Here is a 19,482-nt window from a genome sequence, read left to right as displayed (position 1 = left end):
CTACACCCTAAAAATGCATAAAGGAACATTGTGTCTGTTAGGCAGGGCTTGGATGCATCTCTGTTTTCTCTATCAACGGCAGGAAACTTGTTAAATTTGAAGCATACTCCCCACGGGCTTATGTTCTTATCCAACGTCACTGTTCAGAGGTCTTTGTGGAAGCTGGGCCCTGACATCATGTCTTATAGAATGGATCGTAATCGCCAGTAGTGTTATGCTACTCAGAAGTTATTTCAGGCTGGAACATACACATTTTCAGATTGTGAACACCTGGAAGAGACATGATAACTGATTGCTCAGCAGAGGTGCAATGTCAATGAACACACACAATGTATGTGAGACTAAATATGCACGTGGCTTAATGAAAGTAAGTGGGTTTTTTAATAAATTTGTTAATTTTGTATCAATTTGTGCATCCTCTTTAGAATCATAGTATCTGATCAGTGACAAAATGCTTTTAGCTGCAAGAGCATTTGCACAGAGTTGTATTAGTAAGAGTAGTAGTGGCCAGGCACAGTGGCTAAAGCCCGTAATCCCAGCACTTTGGGAGGCCAAGGTGGGTGGATCACCTAAGGTTGGGAGTTCAAGACCAGCCTGACCAACATGTAGAAACCTTGTCTCTACTAAAAATACAAAAATTAGCCGGGCGTGGTAGTGCATGCCTATAATCCCAGCTACTCAGGAGTCTGAGGCAGGAGAATTGCTTGAACCCAGGAGGCGGTTGTGGTGAGCCAAGATAGCGCCATTGCACTCCAGACTGGGCAACAAGAGCGAAACTCTGTCTTAAAAAAAAAAAGAAAGAAAGAAAGGAGTAGTGGTGATAATAGTATGCTTGAACTGCCTTAACACTAGACTTCTAATCTCTAAATTATTTAGGATTGCAAATATCAGTTCTGCCAAAGGCATCCTCCATGTTCTCATTAAATAAACAATTATCAGTTTGGCTGCATGGTATGGAATGCATGTGACTTGCAATCTAAAATGGAAAGTTTTCTCTGCTTTACATAGCATCAGGATTACAGTTTGGTCTATGTCCAGATAGTTTACCAAATACTCTGCCTTCATTACTGTTCAGTGTCAAGGCTCCAGGCATCTATAGAGATGATGACAGCAGGTCTCAATGTCATGGATTTGTCATTTACATGGATCCCTATGGGTTCCCTTAGAAGGAAAGTCTCATAGAAAAGGTCTGGGAGATATTTTATCAATTCAGTATAGGAGCTTGCCATGTAACAGTTAAAGTATCAAAGTGGGAATTGGAACCTTTAAATTTTATTCGGCTATATCTTATATCCTGTCATGTGACATTATCTTCATATCCATACACAGTTCCTTCTGGGAAAAAAATGAGTATGTCATGGAGCTGTAATGTGATGCTATTAAATTACCATAAAATGCACTTTGTTCAAGTTTCTATTTTGATTCCAAAATAATGCCTTCACATTTTTGTGCAATAAAATGAAGAAAAAAAGGCTGGCAAACAGGCAGACAGACAAGCGTGCACCTTGGCACTGTAGCTAGTCATGCAAGAAAAGCCAAAAATGTTATTATGGAAACACAAAGCTTATCTATTCTCTCATACAGACTTTCAGCTTCAGAATCTATTACAAATAATGACAGAATACCATTTGCTTTGTATATAAAAATGGAGGCGAGATGAAATAAGATTGGAAGGATGAATGTGACAAAGCTCTGATGTTAATTTTCAGCTTACTTTGATACAGTTTACGGAGTCCAAATTATATAGAAAACATCTTTCTGGAGTCCTTTAGACTGTTCATAAAGGAGATACTTTAAATACACTCACTAAGAGGAAAGTTGAGAAGATCTCTATCTTCGCAACCAAAAATATATACAAATTCTGTGACCTTTGAGACTTAAGTGGCCAAGAGTGTGCAATAAAGTTATCCGTCATAGGGGAATTGAATTTTTGAAAGCTACATTAGCAAATTTCTAAGACTCATTAAATGCAATTCTTGACAATTGTGTTTTCTATTGTCAAAATCAGTTTCCTTCTAAGTTAAACAATTTGAAATATAATTGCCTTTCATTACACATATTTTGGAGATTAATCATGCTTAGAAAATGGAGTGGACATGTTGATTAAACTGTTCTTTTTTATTCTGGGTTTTTCTAATTTCATGTTTTCTTAAGATATCCTTCACATAGTAAATATTTGTAAGAGCTATGCTTTCCTAAGATTTCAAAGACTTTAAAAAAAAACCTTAGATGGAATTAATGTTATACAAGTTTTGCTGAGAGTCAAGTTTCTGTAAGGAAAAGTAATCTATTAAAACCAGCATGTTTTCATCAGCAGTATCTCAATTTTTAAAAGAGATAATTTACTGAATGTTTTTCACTCATTTCAGCATGTGATATTAAGGCCTTTCTGACAAATATAGAATACTTTAGAGTTGCTTGTCTCAATGCCTGGGGAATGCTGGTTTTCATTCTCAGGGCATGTATGCTCATACACCACCATCATTACCCTACCTAGAACTTGATTTCTAGAAATTCGCCTTTTTTATATCATACAAGACATTATGTCTCTAACAGAAGGAAAACAACAATTTCTGTTATCAGTTGGCCACCAACCTAACAGCTCTGAAATAACGTTATGAATCAGTGCATTCTGGAGGACAAAACCAAAACCAGTAAGCAGAAGTTACATAAAACCAAAAAGAAGAGCTCTGTGGAGAGGTAGTAAGGGCCCCAATGCCAAAGCTGTTCCCATGAAATTAAGCCCCCATCTCCTTGGGATGACACTGATGAACTGGGTTAAGGGTTGGACGCTCATGTGCAATTTCAGGAGTCCGGGAACTCTGCCCTCATTTACCTATGCTTCTTCTCTCTCTTTTCACCAATCCTGGTTTCCCCGCCACTACATTCTCTATATGACCTCTTTCTCTCACTCCTTTACCTTGTTTATTTCTCCATCTTCAACCTCAACATTTATTCTTTCATTTAATTTTTTGCACATACACTGAGAGGGATACCACAATAAACAAGACAAACAAGGATGCTTCCTTTACAGTGTTTACAACTTAGCATGAACAACATATAAAATAAGTATATATAGATATATATGTAATGGCATAAAAAGAATTTCTGCTTAAATAAATAGAAAATTACATTATATTTGGGTGTATATGGGGAAGTGCCAAGTGTGGAGGTACCTCACTTAGCCCAGGGAGTGAGAGACTTCTATTAGAAGAATGAAGTGGAAGGTGAGACCTGAAGAATCAATGTGTATTTGCTAAGAGGGCAGGGTTGCCCGGGCGCGCTGCCTCATGCCAGTAATCCCAGCAATTTAGGAGGCCGAAGCGGGCGGATCACCTGAGGTCAGGAGTTTGAGACCAGCCTGACCAACATGGCGAAACCCCATCTCTACTAAAAATACAAAAATTAACCAGGCGTGGTGGCAGGCACCTGTAATCCCAGCCACTTGGGAGGCTGAGGCAGGAGAATCGCTTAAACCCGGGAGGCAGGGGTTGCAGTGAGCCAGGATCACACCACTGCACTCAGCCTGAGCAACAGAGTGAGAGTCCGTCTCAAAAACAAATAAATAAATAAAAATAAATAGCAGGGTCTCTTTCTCCTTCAAAGACTTCCACATCTTCCCACCCTCTAAGCTTCGTCTTTCCTTTTAAACAATTGTTTTCTTCTAACAGTTTCACATACATTTTCTTGTTTGTTACAACTGTGTTTCCCCCGGCCACTACGCTAGGAGGAGAAAGCTCTGTCATCTTCTTCCAATGCTCTGGTTCGCGTATTTTTTGTCTGGGGTCTACCTGACTTCACCTGCCACTGGGAAAAAAGCCACAAGTAATCATGCTTTAGACATATACCCAGGTCACGTTGTACTTGTTGAAACAGAGCACCATGGAAGCCGACCAGGGTGGAGATCCAGTAATGAGAGAATGAATGAGGACTGTTGGATATGATGCATTAGCCAGGACTTCATGTTCTTAATGTGTCCTTCCTTTGGCAGTTCACCCAGCCAATGCCATGCATGGCCCAGAGCCAAGAGGAAATCATTTTCAACCAAAATGTTCTCATCCCAGGTGACAAAAACAATGGCAGCAATAGTAACATTACCTAGTGACACGGGCTATGTTGGTGTACATAGAAATTAAAGGTTCCAATCAACTATCTTCTGTGCTGTTTGGGAGCCTGAGCCAGTTAACAGGATCCCAGCAGGAAGACGCAACTCAAGGAAAATATCTATTGGGAAGTAATTCTCTAGAGGCTGGGCAGCATAGATCCTCGTCTAGAGTCAATTCAGAACATGGCCAGCTTAGCCCAAAATGAGAAAATGGTCACTGGACCTAGAGGATAATCCAAATGGAAGGAACAGAACATCGCATGTATACTGGGAGAATTGTTGCCAGCTCCTTCTCCACTTATACACAGCTACACACACACACACACACACACACACACACACACACACACTTAGAAGGGGAACCAATGAGGAACCATGACTCCTAGAAGGGCCCCAGACCCAGAGAAATGGCTCAGGATATGGTTTCTGTCAGTTCAGCCAGTATTTATTGAGTGACTGCTATGTGCCAGGCACTGTACTGGTTCACAACTGCAAAGATGGATCAGAAACATTCCTTCCTCTTGAAGTGCTTTGAGCTCTAAGCTGACCTCTTAGGGGATGTCATTTAGAAGTAGAATAGGTGAATACTAAGAAATATAGAAGATAATCTAAGGCAACAAATAGAGATCTCCTGCAAACTATGTACACTGTGTTTTTAAGGAACACATATATTGGTATAAGGAGTCACACATTCTTCACCAACATAAGTAATTTATCTTAGTAAAGCCCAGTTAAATTCACAAAATAAGAACACTTATTCAATGATAAACATGTAACACAATGAATAAAATCATATCTGTACCTCAAAATAAAATATAATGGATTACTTGATGATAATCCCTTGAGCATCTTTTAAAGGAATGTGCTCGAATGTTACAAAACAAAAGTCTTCTTTTTTTTTTTTTTTTGAGACACAGTCTTGCTCTGTCGCCAGGCGCGAGGCTGGAGTGCAGTGGCACGATCTCAGCTCACTGTAACCTCTGCCTCCCACGTTCAAGCAATTTTCCTGCCTGAGCCTCCCAAGTAGCTGGGACTACAGGCACATGCCACCACGCCCAGCTAATTTTTGTATTTTTTAGTAGAGACAGGGTTTCACTATGTTGGCCAGGATGGTCTCGATCTTTTGACCTTGTGATCTGCCCACCTTAGCCTCCCAAAGTGCTGGGATTACAGGCGTGAGCCACCGCACCCAGCCAAAACAAAAGTCTTCTACACATGCCTGAACCCAACCCTGGGGCATGAATCTAGAATGATGACTGGCTATAAAATCAGCATCGGGTGAATTAAATTTGATATAGCTTATGTTTTTCCTCATGAAATTGCGGGAGAAAATACAGTCCTCCAAATCGTTGAAAAGCTATACATTTCTTAAACCTCCTCTCCTACATTTGTATTTAACATTCTCCCAAAACGGTGAATGAATTACTCCAGCAAGGTAATCCATACTCATCTGTTTGGACTGTATATTTAAGAAATAACAACAACCAAGAAAACTTTATTTCTACATTTTAGGATTTTACTTCCTCTAAGAAAAGATATATCTGGATATAGAACCAAGTTTGATGTCAGTCCCAAAAGGCTAAATGAAGTAGAAATTCCTGAAAATTAATTCCTGTTAGTTTTCTAAATTTCCCATTTGCCTTCTAAGTGACTCTGTGTAGCAAACACTTTGGATAGGGTATTTTTCATTGACCAATTTTGAAGACAGAGGATGGGATGGGAACGTGAGTAGCTGAACCACTTATTAGTCTGTACATCAACAATATGTGTCAAATATTTCCTAACCCTCAAGAAGTTACAGGTACCCAAAGTCCTTTCCAGGGTACTGCAATTACTCAACTTCCACACATTTTTTTCTCTAGTTCTACCAGAATTTCTTACGGAGAGGATTCTGAAGCCATAAAAATTTCCAAAGAACAACAGAGAACAAAAATCTGATCCAGCAGGAGGCATTAAGTGGAAAAAGAGAGTTAAACGTTTCCCAAAAAGAAACAACACCATTAATCACAGATGCAATGCTGTTGCCAGGGTTTACATTGCCTTTTAAAATTGTTTGTTTCCAGTCCTCTCTAGCATATGCCTGCCTTTCCATCTGTTTACATACATTTTTGGTTTCTCTCATGCCAACTTAGAGAAAGAAAACAATCATAAAAATCCAGCAGCGGATTTTTACATACATAAACACCATGTATATTTTTACATAGTATATACACCATTCCGCGTAATCTCCATCTAAGGCATGTATCCATTTGACCACACTTTCCAGCTCTTTCTTTGGAGTGAAAGATAAAACTTTATAGGTGGCAGGATAGGATTTTTCGCAGATTCTGATAACATGATGGTATTCTGGCTGAAAAAGTGTCCTTCTCCAAGGAACAGGTCAAGAAAGAAGAAGGTAAACACTATTTCCTCCTTCTTGACTTCTTGTAGGTCTATCTTAAAGGAAGGATCTAAGGAGGGAGAGACACAGGAGCTACAGGCTGAAAGGAATGTTGCCAGTGTTGCTGGCTGTACAAGGACTGCCAATCAAACAGGGAAATCAAAGTGACCGGCCTGATGTGAGCTTTTCTAGAACAAAGTGCCAGCCTCGTGCTGTTCTTTGTCATCTGAACTGGTTTAAAGCCATATCTAGGAGGGCAGTTTAGACATAAAATCATGTCCGTAATGGCTTTAGGGCTCCTTTTCTGACTAAGCTTTTTGGAAGGTCCTTGAATGCCTAAAAGAAAACCCACATGATTAAAATTCTGTCTTACTGGAGAAGAAACTTGTCTGAGAAAAAGGCTCTTGGATGGTTGTCTTTTCTTGTAAATGACAGTTTTTTATTCTAAACCCTGAAAACAAAACTCTTGCCTTTTTTCTTTAATTCCTAGATTTAATCATTCAAGATATCTTGAGCAAATGTTGGTGGAAAGAGCCCCGATTTCAAAATTAAAAAGACTTAAGTTTGAATCTTGGCTTGGCTGTTCCATAAATGGAACAGGGTTTCCTCAGCCTTGGGGCTTCAATCCATAAAACAAAGTTACAGGTGTGCACGGTGGATGGCTAGGAAGAGACTTAACTGAGTTAACGCAGAAGGTGCCCTGTGCTGAGATGTTCAGTACTTGCATTCCTTTCTTTCCCCGGGGGACAGTTAATGTCCTCCCCCATCCAATTCATGTAGCATCTGTCTTCAGGGTCAAACACACTTCCAGGTTGTTCCCTCAGGTATTTTAATTTCATTCTGGAAAAGCTGTGAGCTTGCTGGGATCTGAAAGGCGCAGAGGGGAGCCCACATTGGATTCCTGAAAACCATCTGTGAGAGGGCAGTCCCAGCTTTTTCCTAGGACCTGCCTGATGTGAGCTTTTCTCGAATAAAGTGCCAGCCTCGTGCTGTTCTTTGTCATCTGAACTGGTTTAAAGCCATATCTAGGAGGGCAGTTTAGACATAAAACCATGTCCGTAATGGCTTTAGGGCTCCTTTTCTGACTTTAAGTTTTTTGCAAGGTCCTTGAATGCCTATAAGAAAACCCACATGATTAAAATTCTGTCTTACTGGAGATGTGAACAGTGTCTGCCACACACAGCAGTGGAATCTCCCAGGGCCACTTTAAGCTGGGGTAGCAGTGGCTTCTCACATTCTTTGGAGATGGCCAAACTCCAAGGATAGCAGAAGGGAGAGACCAGCACACTCCCCTTGATGCTTTTTCCTTCTCCTCTTTTCATTTAGGCTCGAAGGCATGGTAGGAGGATCCCTACATGTCAGGTTTGTAGTCTGACAGACTCAGAGTCAAAGAATTCCAGGTTTACTTACCACTGCTATGATCTTAGGGAAGGTATTTAATTTACCTGTCAATTTTTGCATAGTTAAGAGACCGCACCTTGACTGAGTAAAATAATATATGTAAACCAATACATATATGGATGGGATAGTCAGTAGGACTTGGCTGCCTCCTTCCTCACTCCCCAAAAGCGTATCTGTCTCTGTAGTCGCTGCACCTCCAGAAAAAGGTACTATATCAGGGCCTCTATGATAGGAATCCAAAGAAGCTGCAGAGCTGCCTGCGCTCAGAATCTTGGGGTCAGCTGTCCTCCCTTGCCGGTGTCATGTCAGTCATCAGAGGCCGCAGCCCAGCATGCCGGCGGATACCCAAGACAAAATTTGACTTATGAATAGAAGGCTCTTGCCTGGGGCCTGTTTTTGTTTTGTTTTTTTTTTTTAACTCTCAGATACTGTGACATTATGGAGTATTTATTGTTATTTACTATTATAGGTTATTTACTGTTATTTTCTTGGCCAAACTGCAGCCTAAGAGCTAGACTGAAAAGCAAACATGAAGTGTTCAACAGTGGTGTGGTCTGCTGCGAGGCTGTGCTCCTCCCACGCAGACAGGCATCTGCTTTCCATCCCTCGAATCTGAGCTGGGCTTGCTTTGACCAACAGAATGTGATCCAGCTGTGTTGCAGGAGTTCCAAAGCCTAAGCCTTAATATGCCTTGCAACTTCCACCATTACAGTCTTGCAACACCGCTGTCCCCCCACCCCCAGGTAAGGAAGCCCCAGCCAGGATACTGAATGAGGAAAGATCTCATGGAGAGGGAGGCCCAGCACCAAAGACAGAGTGGATATCCCAGGGACTATAGATGCATGAGAGACCCAGGAGAGCCCTGAAGGAAAACCACTCAGCTGAGCCTAGCCCAAAGGTCTAACAGAATCATGAAGCATAATGCATTGTTGTGTTGGGTGACTAAGTTTTAGCACATCCTATAATGTAGTAATAGACGGCAGATCAAAAGGCTATTGTGCCTCAGCACTGTAGAAACAGTGACTATGTGGTAGTTCAAGGGCATGCTCTTTCTGTATTTGAAAATACGACTGCCAAAGTGAAGCTCACACACTATTAGGAGTTAAATGCCCTACAGGTTACTGTGGATGCCCCCAGGAAGGGGGAGGCAGCTTGGATTCTTGGTGTTTCACAAGAAGTGTCCCAGGTCTGTGGTTCCACACGATGACAGCCCAGCTCTGTCTCCAACCAGCAGCAGCTTTTCACAACAGTGGGGACAGAACCCTGGCACATCATGAAAGTCAGGAAGCCACCCTGCCCCAACAAATAGAATTCAGCTGCCCAAGTAGGAGCCATACTGGTCCCAGCACCAGAAATACAGATACGGAGGCTTGGCTGGAAAGGCAATTTTGCAGGGCATACTGGAGAAAAGCAGGGCTGGCCTGAGGCATGTGGGTGCCCAGGACAGGCCAATACTATGGTGTTTGTCAACATTTACATAGAGAAAAGACTGAGCACTCCACGGCATAAGGCAGAGAAGGAGGACTACTATTAGTCTAGACCAGGAATTCACTTCTGCCCTTGAAGTACATACCTCACTCAGCAAAACAGTCCCCCTCTCCTCAGAAGGCAATTTAATCTAGACTCATGGATTCCATGCCCTGGCATTTGACCTAAGTATTCTTTCTGCCACACTCTACTAACACATACTCTTCCTGGCAGGAATTCTCGTAAATAGTTTCTTCCACCTTGTTGTATGTCTAGTGATGATTTAGTGCCTTTTACAGATTTACATCTGGACAGGCGCCTCCCATGCGGCCAGGCCTCTCAAACCAGCCACAGGGCAGAGGTTCTCAAAGTGTGGTCTCTGGACCCGGCACAACAGCATCCCCTGGGAAGTTGTTAGAAAAGCAGATTCTTGGCCCTACCCCAGGCGTCCTGAGTGAGAAACTCTGGGGTGGGCCCCAGCCATCCAGTTTTGCAAGCCCACCAGGTGATTCTGATGTGTGATGAAATTTGAGGTTCTTAATCTCAGCTGTCCACTGGAATTACCCAGGAGCTTTAAAATTACCTATGCCTGGATCCCTCTCAAGAGCTCATGATTAAATTGGTCAGGGGTACAGCCAAGACCTGAGGATTTTTTTTTTTTTTTTTTTGAGACGGAGTTTCACTCATGTTACCCAGGCTGGAGTGCAATGGCGCGAACTCGGCTCACCGCAACCTCCGCCTCCTGGGTTCAGGCAATTCTCCTGCCTCAGCCTCCTGAGTAGCTGGGATTACAGGCACGCACCACCATGCCCAGCTAATTTTTGTATTTTTAGTAGAGACGGGGTTTCACCATGTTGACCAGGATGGTCTCGATCTCTTGACCTCGTGATCCACCCGCCTCGGCCTCCCAAAGTGCTGGGATTACAGGCTTGAGCCACCGCGCCCGGCTGACCCGAGGATTTTTTAAAGCTCCCCAGATTATCCTAATGTAGAGCCCAGGCGGGGGGCCACAGCCCTAGAGAGAGGCAAAGACTTTCACAGAAATCACTTGGCAGACTAATTCCTAATCAGGGTTTTGCTAAAGGTGGCCTTGAGTTTAAGTGGTTTTATATTTGTATATAATAACAGCCAAGGCTTTTCATTTATGCTAGGTTCACTTCAGGCCTCTTTTAACAAAAGAATCTGATAACTGTTGTAGCTCTGCCTGGGTAGACTACATGGGTGGTTCTGTAGCTTGAGAGGAAATCCATTTGTGCTCCACCCATTAAATAGAAGGAGAGAAGACCAGGCTGAGAAAAAGTGCCTGCGAGCACTGTGATGATCTGTGAAAAGGTAAAAGCATTTGTCAAGGTTGGCAATAATGACAAGGAAGAACGTTAAGTGCAAATACATTCAATTTCAAGCCAGTAAGAGGCACATGAAATGTGTGATCAACGGCAGCACAATGCAGTGAGACACTGACACCTCCCTGACAACCAAAAATTCTGCAGGATACTTAACCACGGCTGGCTTTTGCCACCAGGCTGTTTTCTTTTAGAAGCAAAAGCCTTGTAGAACTTTACAGTTAAAATCTGGCTATTTCATCACATTTTTACTATTTTTCACCAAATTCATATTTTCCAAGACCCTGATCTAGACCGGGTATGGTGACTCATACTTGTAATCCCAGCACTTTGGGAGGCCGAGGCGAGCGGATCACCTGAGATCAGGAGTTCAAAACCAGCCTGGCCAACGTGGTAAAATCCCGTCTCTACTAAAAATGCAAAAATTAGCTGGGCATGGTGGTGAGCACCTATAATCCCAGCTATACTGAGGCAAGAGAACCCGCTTGAACCCAGGAGGCGGAGGTTGCAGTGAGCTGAGACCACGCCATTGCACTCCAGCTTGGGCAACAGAAGTGAAACTCCATCTCAAAAAGAAACAAACAAACAAGAAAATGATCTTGATCTCACCACCCATGATTTGGTTAACCATGGTATTCTTCAAGACCACAACCTCTGTTTACTTTGATTACGAGTCTAAGCCAAATACAAGGTTTTGTAAAGAATTTTGGAGGAGGACACAGATGTCCCAGCAGAAGGCAGCACAAGACCATCGTGGGAGCCAGAAGAGAGAGGTTCCTGGCTGGCCCAGGTCTAGCCCCTTAGTCACATACGTCGAAGTTCATCACTAGGGCGTTAGTGAAGAGGAAATGGGACCAGGTGCGATGGCTCCTGCCTGTAATCTCAGCACTTTGGGAGGTCGAGGCAGGTAGATCACTGGAGGCCATGAGTTCAAGACCAGCCTGGCCAACATGGTGAAATTCTGTCTCTACAAAAAATACCAAAAAATTGGTCAGGCATGGTGGCACATGCCTGTAATCCCAGCTACTTGGGAGGCTGAGGCACAAGAATGATTTGAATCTGGAAGGTGTAGGTGGCAGTGAGCCAGGATTGTACCACTGCAGTCCAGCCTGGGCGGCAGAGCGAGACTCTGCCTTAAAAAAAAAAAAAAAAGGAATGGACCTTGACACCAGAACCAGTTTTGAATCCTTTATTAAAATCAATGCTTCTCAATTTTTAATGAAAAAAAAAAAAAAAAAAACACGTGGGAATTTTATTAAAGTATAGGCTGTGAGTCATCAAGTTCCCAGGGGATGCTGATGTTGCTGGACCTTGGAGCACACAGTGAGAAGCATGTTTGGAGTATGGTGTGGGCATGTGCAGTGTGGGCCAGGATGGAGGTGAGGACAGGGACGCACCAGCTTGAGCCCAAACCATAGGATTCCAATTTTTAAGAACGTGTCTCATACCTAGTAGGGTAGGTCCTGCCATGAACCCATTTACATGAAGCATTAAGGAGACCCCATCCTAAAGAAAGCAGAAGTTAGGCAGACCAGTGTGGTCCTGTAACCAAAGCCCCTATTAAAAGAGTTGATTCTGACTGTGGCCAGACCTCTGTCGTTCAGGTTTGCGTCTCAGCCCAGCACCCAAGGACTTGGGTTTGAGTCTAAGAGAGGGCAAGAAAGTCAAACCCTAAAATCTGAGAACTCTGTTCTCTCTAAAAATTGTATAAATCCTGCAGGACAAAGCTGAAGTGCTTAGCACCTCACCAACAGAGACTAAGACAGGACTTCTGCAGTGACCAGGGCTTGGCTTTCGTGGCTCAGAGGCCCCGGTGAAGCATTGTGCCCACACAGGAGGGGAGGACATGAGATGGTTTCTCAGAGAGAAAAATCATAGCCCATCTCCTGCATCTCGATTGCTCACTGAAGGGAACAAATATCTATCGAGAACAGTTACTTTAAGTAATCCCTTGTCACTGAGGCCAAATGAACAGGCAGGAGCACATTAGTATATTGGAATAAATTCAAGGAATAAATGTGTATCTGAGACTGCTTCTCTGAAATTACAGCATGGCTACATATTCATTCATTTACTCATTCATTCCAACACTTACTGAGAATCTCTGTACTAGGCTTTATATTAGGTGCCAGGGGTCTAAAGATAGCTAAGACATGGGGTCTCTCCCAAAGAGAAAGGACACAGACACATAAAATCCCAAGAATGCAAAGTGGGAATTACTAGAGGAGGGGTACACCGCAAGGCTGCAGGAGAGCAGAAGAAATGGCAGGTGCCATCTGAGAGCTACAAGGAGGAGCTCCCGGAGATGGTGATGACGGGGCTGGATCTTGCAAGTAGGGGAGGAGGAGGCACAGAGGGAAGGGAAGAGTCTTGCTGCCAGATGAGCAGCATGAACACAGTGATGGAAGTGAAGGCTCTTCTGGAGAAGGGGGAGTCATTTGTTTGACCTGGGTAGAGTTTGCGTGGCTGGAACTCAGAGTGTGTGGTGAAAAAAGACAAAGCTAGTACCACAAGGCACAAGTATGTAAGCCACAGCTGTTCAGAAAAAAGATGCCAAGTGCTTGTAATGGAAGTTAATCTTCTCACCAAATCTCTTGGTGTGCTACTAAGCAGCCATCATTTTGATTCTTGGTTTAAACCCCTTATGTGCTTTAAGAAAATAGAAGAAAACGTAATATTAAAAAGATGTCATGGCTGGGTGCGGTGACTCATGCCGGTAATCCCAGCACTTTGGGAGGCCGAGGTCAGCAGATCACCTGAGATCGGGTGTTTGAGACCAGCCTGACGAACATGGAGAAACCCCCGTCTCTACTAAAAATACAAAATTAGCCAGGCGTGGTGGTGCATACCTGTAATCCCAGCTACTTGGGAGACTGAGGCAGGAGAATCGCTTGAACCCCGGGAGGCAGAGGTTGCAGTGAGCCCAGATCAGACCACTGCACTCTAGCCTGGGCAACAAGAGCAAAACTCCATCTCAAAAAAAAAAAAAAAACAAAAAAACCCACGTCATTTATAAAGAAATTTTAGCACTGTAATAGTGTTAGTCAATAAGTATTTGAACATCTGTCTTCCGTTTGGGAAAGCGGAAATACAGCAGTGAAGAAGAAATGTTGTCTGTAGCATGAACATCAGCTTCTGTTCCTGGGCCTGCCACTAGCCACCTGTTGACCTTGAAAAACAGCACTGGCCTCCTCTGGGCCAGTTTTCTCATCTCTGACATGAATAGATTGGGTCAATGAGGTTCCATCTAACTCTTACAATGTGTGTGTGTGTGTGTGTGTGTGTGTGTGTGTGTGTGTCTGTGAGACAAGATCAAGTCCCTTAAAGAGCTCAAAATTGAGGAAAGGAGCAGCAATCAGAAAATGCTTTCAGGCATCCAGCTTTACCAAGACGGATGGGAAATCCCCAGGAATTCTTGACATCTTCCCGCATCCGCCCCAGCGGCAATGCAGGAAATCTAGTCCACTATCTCCAGCAGACTCAATGCAACTGTTTCCTTAATGAACCCCCCAGCAGCCCCGTGTGCAAAGTCAGAGGCTTTCTTTTTAAACCCTCCCTCAAATACCCCATTCCTCCCATTTCCTTCCCCTCCCTCAATCTGGTATAAAATCCAGCAATTTAATCAGCAGCATGCAATTTCCACAGCACCCAAGAGTGCAAAGAATCACCAGTGATCCTGGAAAGCATCTGGCAGGAGATCTTGTCATTTCTTCCAAGCCTCTCCTGTAGATGAAGGCTAGTGGAGCAGAATGGACTATTCAGTTCTACCAAATTGCTTAAACCAAATGCAACAGATGGTCTATGCTTTTAACTACTCACAGTAATATATTTTTACTTAAAAAAAAAAGTCTGGTATGATTTCAAACGCCCTTCCTCCCCTACCCGCAATGACAAATGCACTGAAAAATGATGATTTTTACTTGATACCCAACATGCCCCTAACTGTGTGACCAAACCAATAACTGGACATGCCTGGTCTCTACTAACACCAGCAGCCTTCGTATTTAACATTCGAGTGCCACGATGGTTTCTCTCCCTTTCTCTCCTTTTTTTTTTTTTTTTTTAGACGGAATTTCGGTCTTGTTACCCAGGCTGGAGTGCAATGGCGCGATCTCGGCTCACTGCCACCTCCGCCTCCTGGGTTCAGGCAATTCTCCTGCCTCAGCCTCCTGAGTAGCTGGGACTACAGGCACGCGCCACCATGCCCAGCTAATTTTTTGTAGTTTTAGTAGAGACGGGGTTTCACCATGTTGACCAGGATGGTCTCGATCTCTTGACCTCGTGATCCACCCGCCTCGGCCTCCCAAAGTGCTGGGATTACAGGCTTGAGCCACCACGCCCGGCCTTTCTCTCCATTCTTAACGCCCACCCACATACACATCTCAGTTTAAAGCACTACAGAAGCTACTTACTCTGTTATTTGTTCTTGTCTTGCCCAACTGCCCAAGCCAAGTCAAACATCAGCCATAACTTTGCTGTGTAGATGGCAACAGGCTGCATCATCTTCCTTGAGGACATTACATTACTTTGGTCAATATGAGACCATTTTTTTGTAACACATCACTTTCAACTTCCATATTAAAAAAATTTGAAGGAGATTCATAAATGTCCGTTTTTGGAAAGAATAAAGTAATGACTTGGTTTGTTTCTTAAAAGTCATGTAAAGTAGGCTCAATTTTAAATAAGGTTTAGTATCCCTGTTAAAACCTAGAACTTGTTTTTAAAGAATCAAGCCATTTTTTTAAATCAAATATGTGTTAATTTTAAAAAATTCAAGAAGTGAATAGGGGTTTAAAATGACTGCTATGCTTAGAAGAGTTAACGCAACTAGAGTTTTGAGGGAGAGTCTACTTTATAAAGTTATACATTCTGCTAGTGAAAAAAGCCCAAGGTAAAGACGACTGCTGACTCAGGCATCCTCTACCAGCCCATCTCTGGCAAAACAGCCTACTCAAGGCCAAACCGACTGGCTGTTTAGGTACATACTACTAGAGAAAAAGAGTTCAATGCGATTAGCAGGGGAAATCCAGTTCGTCCTCACAGCCCCAGCATCATATGGTTTCTCATCCATTCTACACACAAATATAAATAAGGTGGGGAAGAGAAAGACAGACATGGTGTTCAGTCCATTTCTTGAAATCATTCGCTGAATTTTGGAGTCAGAAAAGGGCCTTAGAAATCAACCACTTATTCTAACTTCTTCATTTTACATAGGAAAGCAAAGTATCCACTTGGTGATCATTAGAAAAGAAACCAGAGAACTTATTATAGAATTTCCAACAGGGAAAGAAAAAAAAATGTATCAAAGTGCTGAAATATAAAGTAAAAATATTTGAGGAACTGGAGTAGGTAGTCACCTACAGTTCATTTGCAGCATGATCCATCAGTTGGAAAACTATGTAGACTGCCAAAGCTCCTAAATAATTAACGTTTCAAATATGCAGTTTAGACCAAAAAAAGCGCAGCTGCATGAAACCTTGGAGAAAGGAACAAAAATTGTTACAAAAAATAACTTTATTATAAGAGATTTATTACATTCAATTTAGAAATAGGTATATTTTCATGTGCACTTTGATTTAATATTATTAATGTGGGCTCCCTTCACAAAATTCACAATTTCAGTATTTCCACTTAGTTATAGTAAATGGTAAATACTTGCTGTTCAATAACTCAAGAAAAATGAGGGTAAAGAAAAAAATCTGTAGCTTTCATCCAGTTTATGATACCTTAAAAGTAAGAAATTAGACTCAGAGCTGGAGAAAGAAGACTGGTATCCTTTATAGAGAAAGCAATGGAGAGGACTTAAAAGTATCTGAATTATTATCTTTTTATTTCCCGGAAGGTCTGGAAGAGGTAAATAAACTCTTTAGAGGGGAAAAGCATTATCTTTTCATAATACGGAGCCTCTGGTTATTTTACATCTCAATGCATGTGCACACCGAGCATGCACACACACAATATTAAAGCTGATAAGTATTCACAGATTACATAATACTTGAAGGAGAGCAGACCCCGGTTCATAATGATGCAAGAGAACTCTGCAGCGCAGAAATGTGGCTCCTTACTAGACATTGCTTGGCAGAGACCCAGCCCCTCAGTTCAGCACGAAAGCCCTGCTGCGATTTGTAAAGTGGGTGGTAGCTGATTGTTTTACCATGAGATGCTTGTTAACCAGAGAAACCTATGGGTTTTCAAAAGCGCCGGTACTGCAGACTGAGCTAACATGAGCTAACAGGGCACTCTGTTAACTGTCAGGTTAAAGAGGTTCTCACCTTGCCAATGTTAGTCCTTTCTTCCCAAAAAAGTGCAAATTAAAAACAAATCACAAGTCCAAAACTGCTGCCCCCTTTAAGTAAATTATAATCTAAGAAAAATCACAAGAGAATTCCACTCACGTTTCTGTCAAGTTTCCACCGATCTAAGATGCTCCCAATTACAAACAAAACGATGTTTTACTAAAGTCAGCATGTTTTTGAAATAAAGATATGTCTGTGTGAAACAGAAAATCTAATAAACCATGTACTTTTCCCTCCATATTTTTGGGTTCATGTAACTTACCTAGATTTATCTTTACATAATAGTCGAGCGAGGTATTTACAGTCTCCAAGCAATTATGTTTTAATACAAGTTACTTTTCAAAACAAAAAAAATGTATTTGTGAAATAGAAAATACATTTTATTTAGAATAGTTACGTTAGCAAATTTCTCAACCTACAGTGAGTTCTCAGAAGTTACTACTTTGCCCTGCCTCCGGGTTTAGCAGTTTCACCAATCTAACTGGAATTATTACTTGTTACTTGGAAACTGATGGTCTAGTTAGTCTTCCCACTGAGAAAGAATATTTAATTATTGCTGCTTTCGGGGTTTGACAAGCTTTTTGTTTTGTTTTAATGGCTCATCTTATTGACTTTTTTTCCCGGGAATAATTGCAATGACTTATTTTATACGACTGTATTTTATTTCATATTTTACCTTTTCTCCACGATGCTTAAAAGAAAGGCATTCCGAAATCTGGGTCTCTGCGCATAGGGGAACGGGGCACAAGGCTCCGCCACTCAGCTCCACTGAGCAGAGACGGCGAGTCCGAACCCTTAAGTTCCTTGGGGCTTTGACCCATCGATGGCGGCGGTCTAGCTGCTGGTAAAACCCCCGGCCCCTGAAGGTTCCAACCGCCAGTCTCCCCAACAACCCGGAAAGGCTGACTTAGGTGGCGGGCGGACCTCACCGATTTGCTCAAACCGCGTCGTTTGGTCCAAATCGCCCGCCCTCTCTTCGCTCGGATTTTAAAGGCTAGGCTTACAAGTCAGTAACTTAACGGTATTTGGGCCCTTGGCTGTCCTCGTCCGTCAGGGTCACTGACGTCGGCGACCCAGGCTGGACGGTGCACCCCGCTGCTCCAGGCAGAGGCCCCACCCGGGTGGCTGCGCGCAACGCACTGTGGCCCCGCGGTCCGCGCGCGGCGGGGAGAAGTGGCGCTAGCCGAGCGTTCCCCCGGACAGTCCGGCTTGGAAACCCAAGAGGGTCCTGGGATGCCAGCGCTGGCCCTCTCCTGAGATCCTCCTGCTCCCCGCAGGCACGCGGTCCCCTTCAAATCAGCTCTCCTCCTTCCCTTTCGTGGCGCGAGGTCGCGGCCAGTGCACAGTATCACCAACGCCCCGGCCTCAGCCCAGCCCCGGGCAGCCTGGCAGGCGTTCAGGAGCCTCTGCTCCCGGCTGCCAGGGACCCCGCGGATCCACGCCAGGCCGCCTGGAAGCAGGCTCTGGGTGCCAGGCAGGTCCGGGTGCGTGCTGCTCCCACTGCCCGGAGCCTCGACAGTGAGATCCCACCCGAGAGCCGGATAAGGGATCAGCTACCCTGTCGCAAACGGGCAGCCCCAACGCGGACCCGGTCTGAGCGCTGATGCTCGCGGGTCCAGGCCAGCCACTCCCCGAGGCGCTCCCTCGGAGGAAACAGCGCAGCGGCCCCAGGCGTGCCCGCTGCAACTAGAGTCCCAGGTTCTTGCCGTAGCCGCCTTCTCGGGCTGCAGCCTGGTCTCCCCGCGTGCACCCCGCCCCGGCCTCGGAGGCTCTGCCCTCTGGCCGCCCCATCGGAGCCCGCTTCGGGCCCCGGCCCCCGGCTGCGCCTCACCTGTGAGAAGCAGACAGCAGAGCAGCGCGCACAACAGGACCCCGGTGTCCCAGCAGCTGACCATGGTGAGCGCGACGCGGCCTGCTCGCTCGGTGCCCGCGCTCCCCGCGGCCAACGACCCGGCCGCCCGAGTCGGTCTTCTAGCGCTCCGCCGCCGCGGGCTCCGCGCCCCGAGCGCCCGTCTCGCGGCTCCAGCCAGGAGACAACCACTTCCCCGGGTAATCCTCGCCGCCAGGCGCCCGCTGGCTGCTGTGCCCGATCCCCGGAGCCCGCTCCGAGCCGCCGCCGCTGCCGGGGAGGAGCCGAGAGGAGTGTCCGCCTGGCGCGCTCCGAGCCTCCCGCGGACCTCGATGAAGAGTAGCGGAGGGCGGGGGCGATTTATATTTCCCCAGCCCACTTCCTACCCCGGCACCTCCTTCTGGTGACGTCAAGGGGTCCCCCACCCCTCATCCGCCTCCCCACCTACCCTCTTCTTCCTCCCAGGCTCTCTTGCCTGCGGCTACGGAGAGGGGCGGGGGCCGACGAGGGCGGGTGGCCCGGGGCCGAGCGCGCGTGGGGAGGTGCTGGCGACGCCGGCCCGGGAGCGCGGCCCCGGCAGGTTCAGGGTCTTTGCTCCGCGCCCTCTTGCCCTCGCCCCTCCTCCTGCCCATCGCGCTCAG

The 19,482-nt window shown here is 44.7% G+C and overlaps 1 protein-coding gene across 2 annotated transcripts in view; it reads right to left on the bottom strand.

Moving 5' to 3' along the window:
• Window positions 1–19,190, bottom strand: part of FLT1 (fms related receptor tyrosine kinase 1) — a 197,116-nt gene extending 177,926 nt beyond the window's left edge. The window contains exons 1-2 of one of the 2 annotated variants that reach the window (XM_017537494.2): window positions 19,007–19,190; window positions 18,824–18,972 (exon numbers count right to left, since the gene is read on the bottom strand). In XM_017537494.2, coding sequence (XP_017392983.1) covers window positions 18,824–18,887 — 64 coding nt within the window. In that variant the 5' untranslated portion in view covers window positions 18,888–18,972; window positions 19,007–19,190. Of the gene's footprint in view, window positions 1–18,823; window positions 18,973–19,006 lie in introns of those variants that run through there. The other variant, XM_017537496.2, reaches the window with a different exon arrangement.
• Window positions 19,191–19,482: the final 292 nt, after the last annotated feature.

The sequence above is a fragment of the Cebus imitator genome, unplaced genomic scaffold (genome assembly GCF_001604975.1).
Source record: "Cebus imitator isolate Cc_AM_T3 unplaced genomic scaffold, Cebus_imitator-1.0 Scaffold103, whole genome shotgun sequence".
Classification (NCBI taxonomy): domain Eukaryota; kingdom Metazoa; phylum Chordata; class Mammalia; order Primates; family Cebidae; genus Cebus; species Cebus imitator.
Note: the sequence above shows the minus strand (reverse complement) of the source record. Positions and strands in the feature narration are given on the sequence as shown.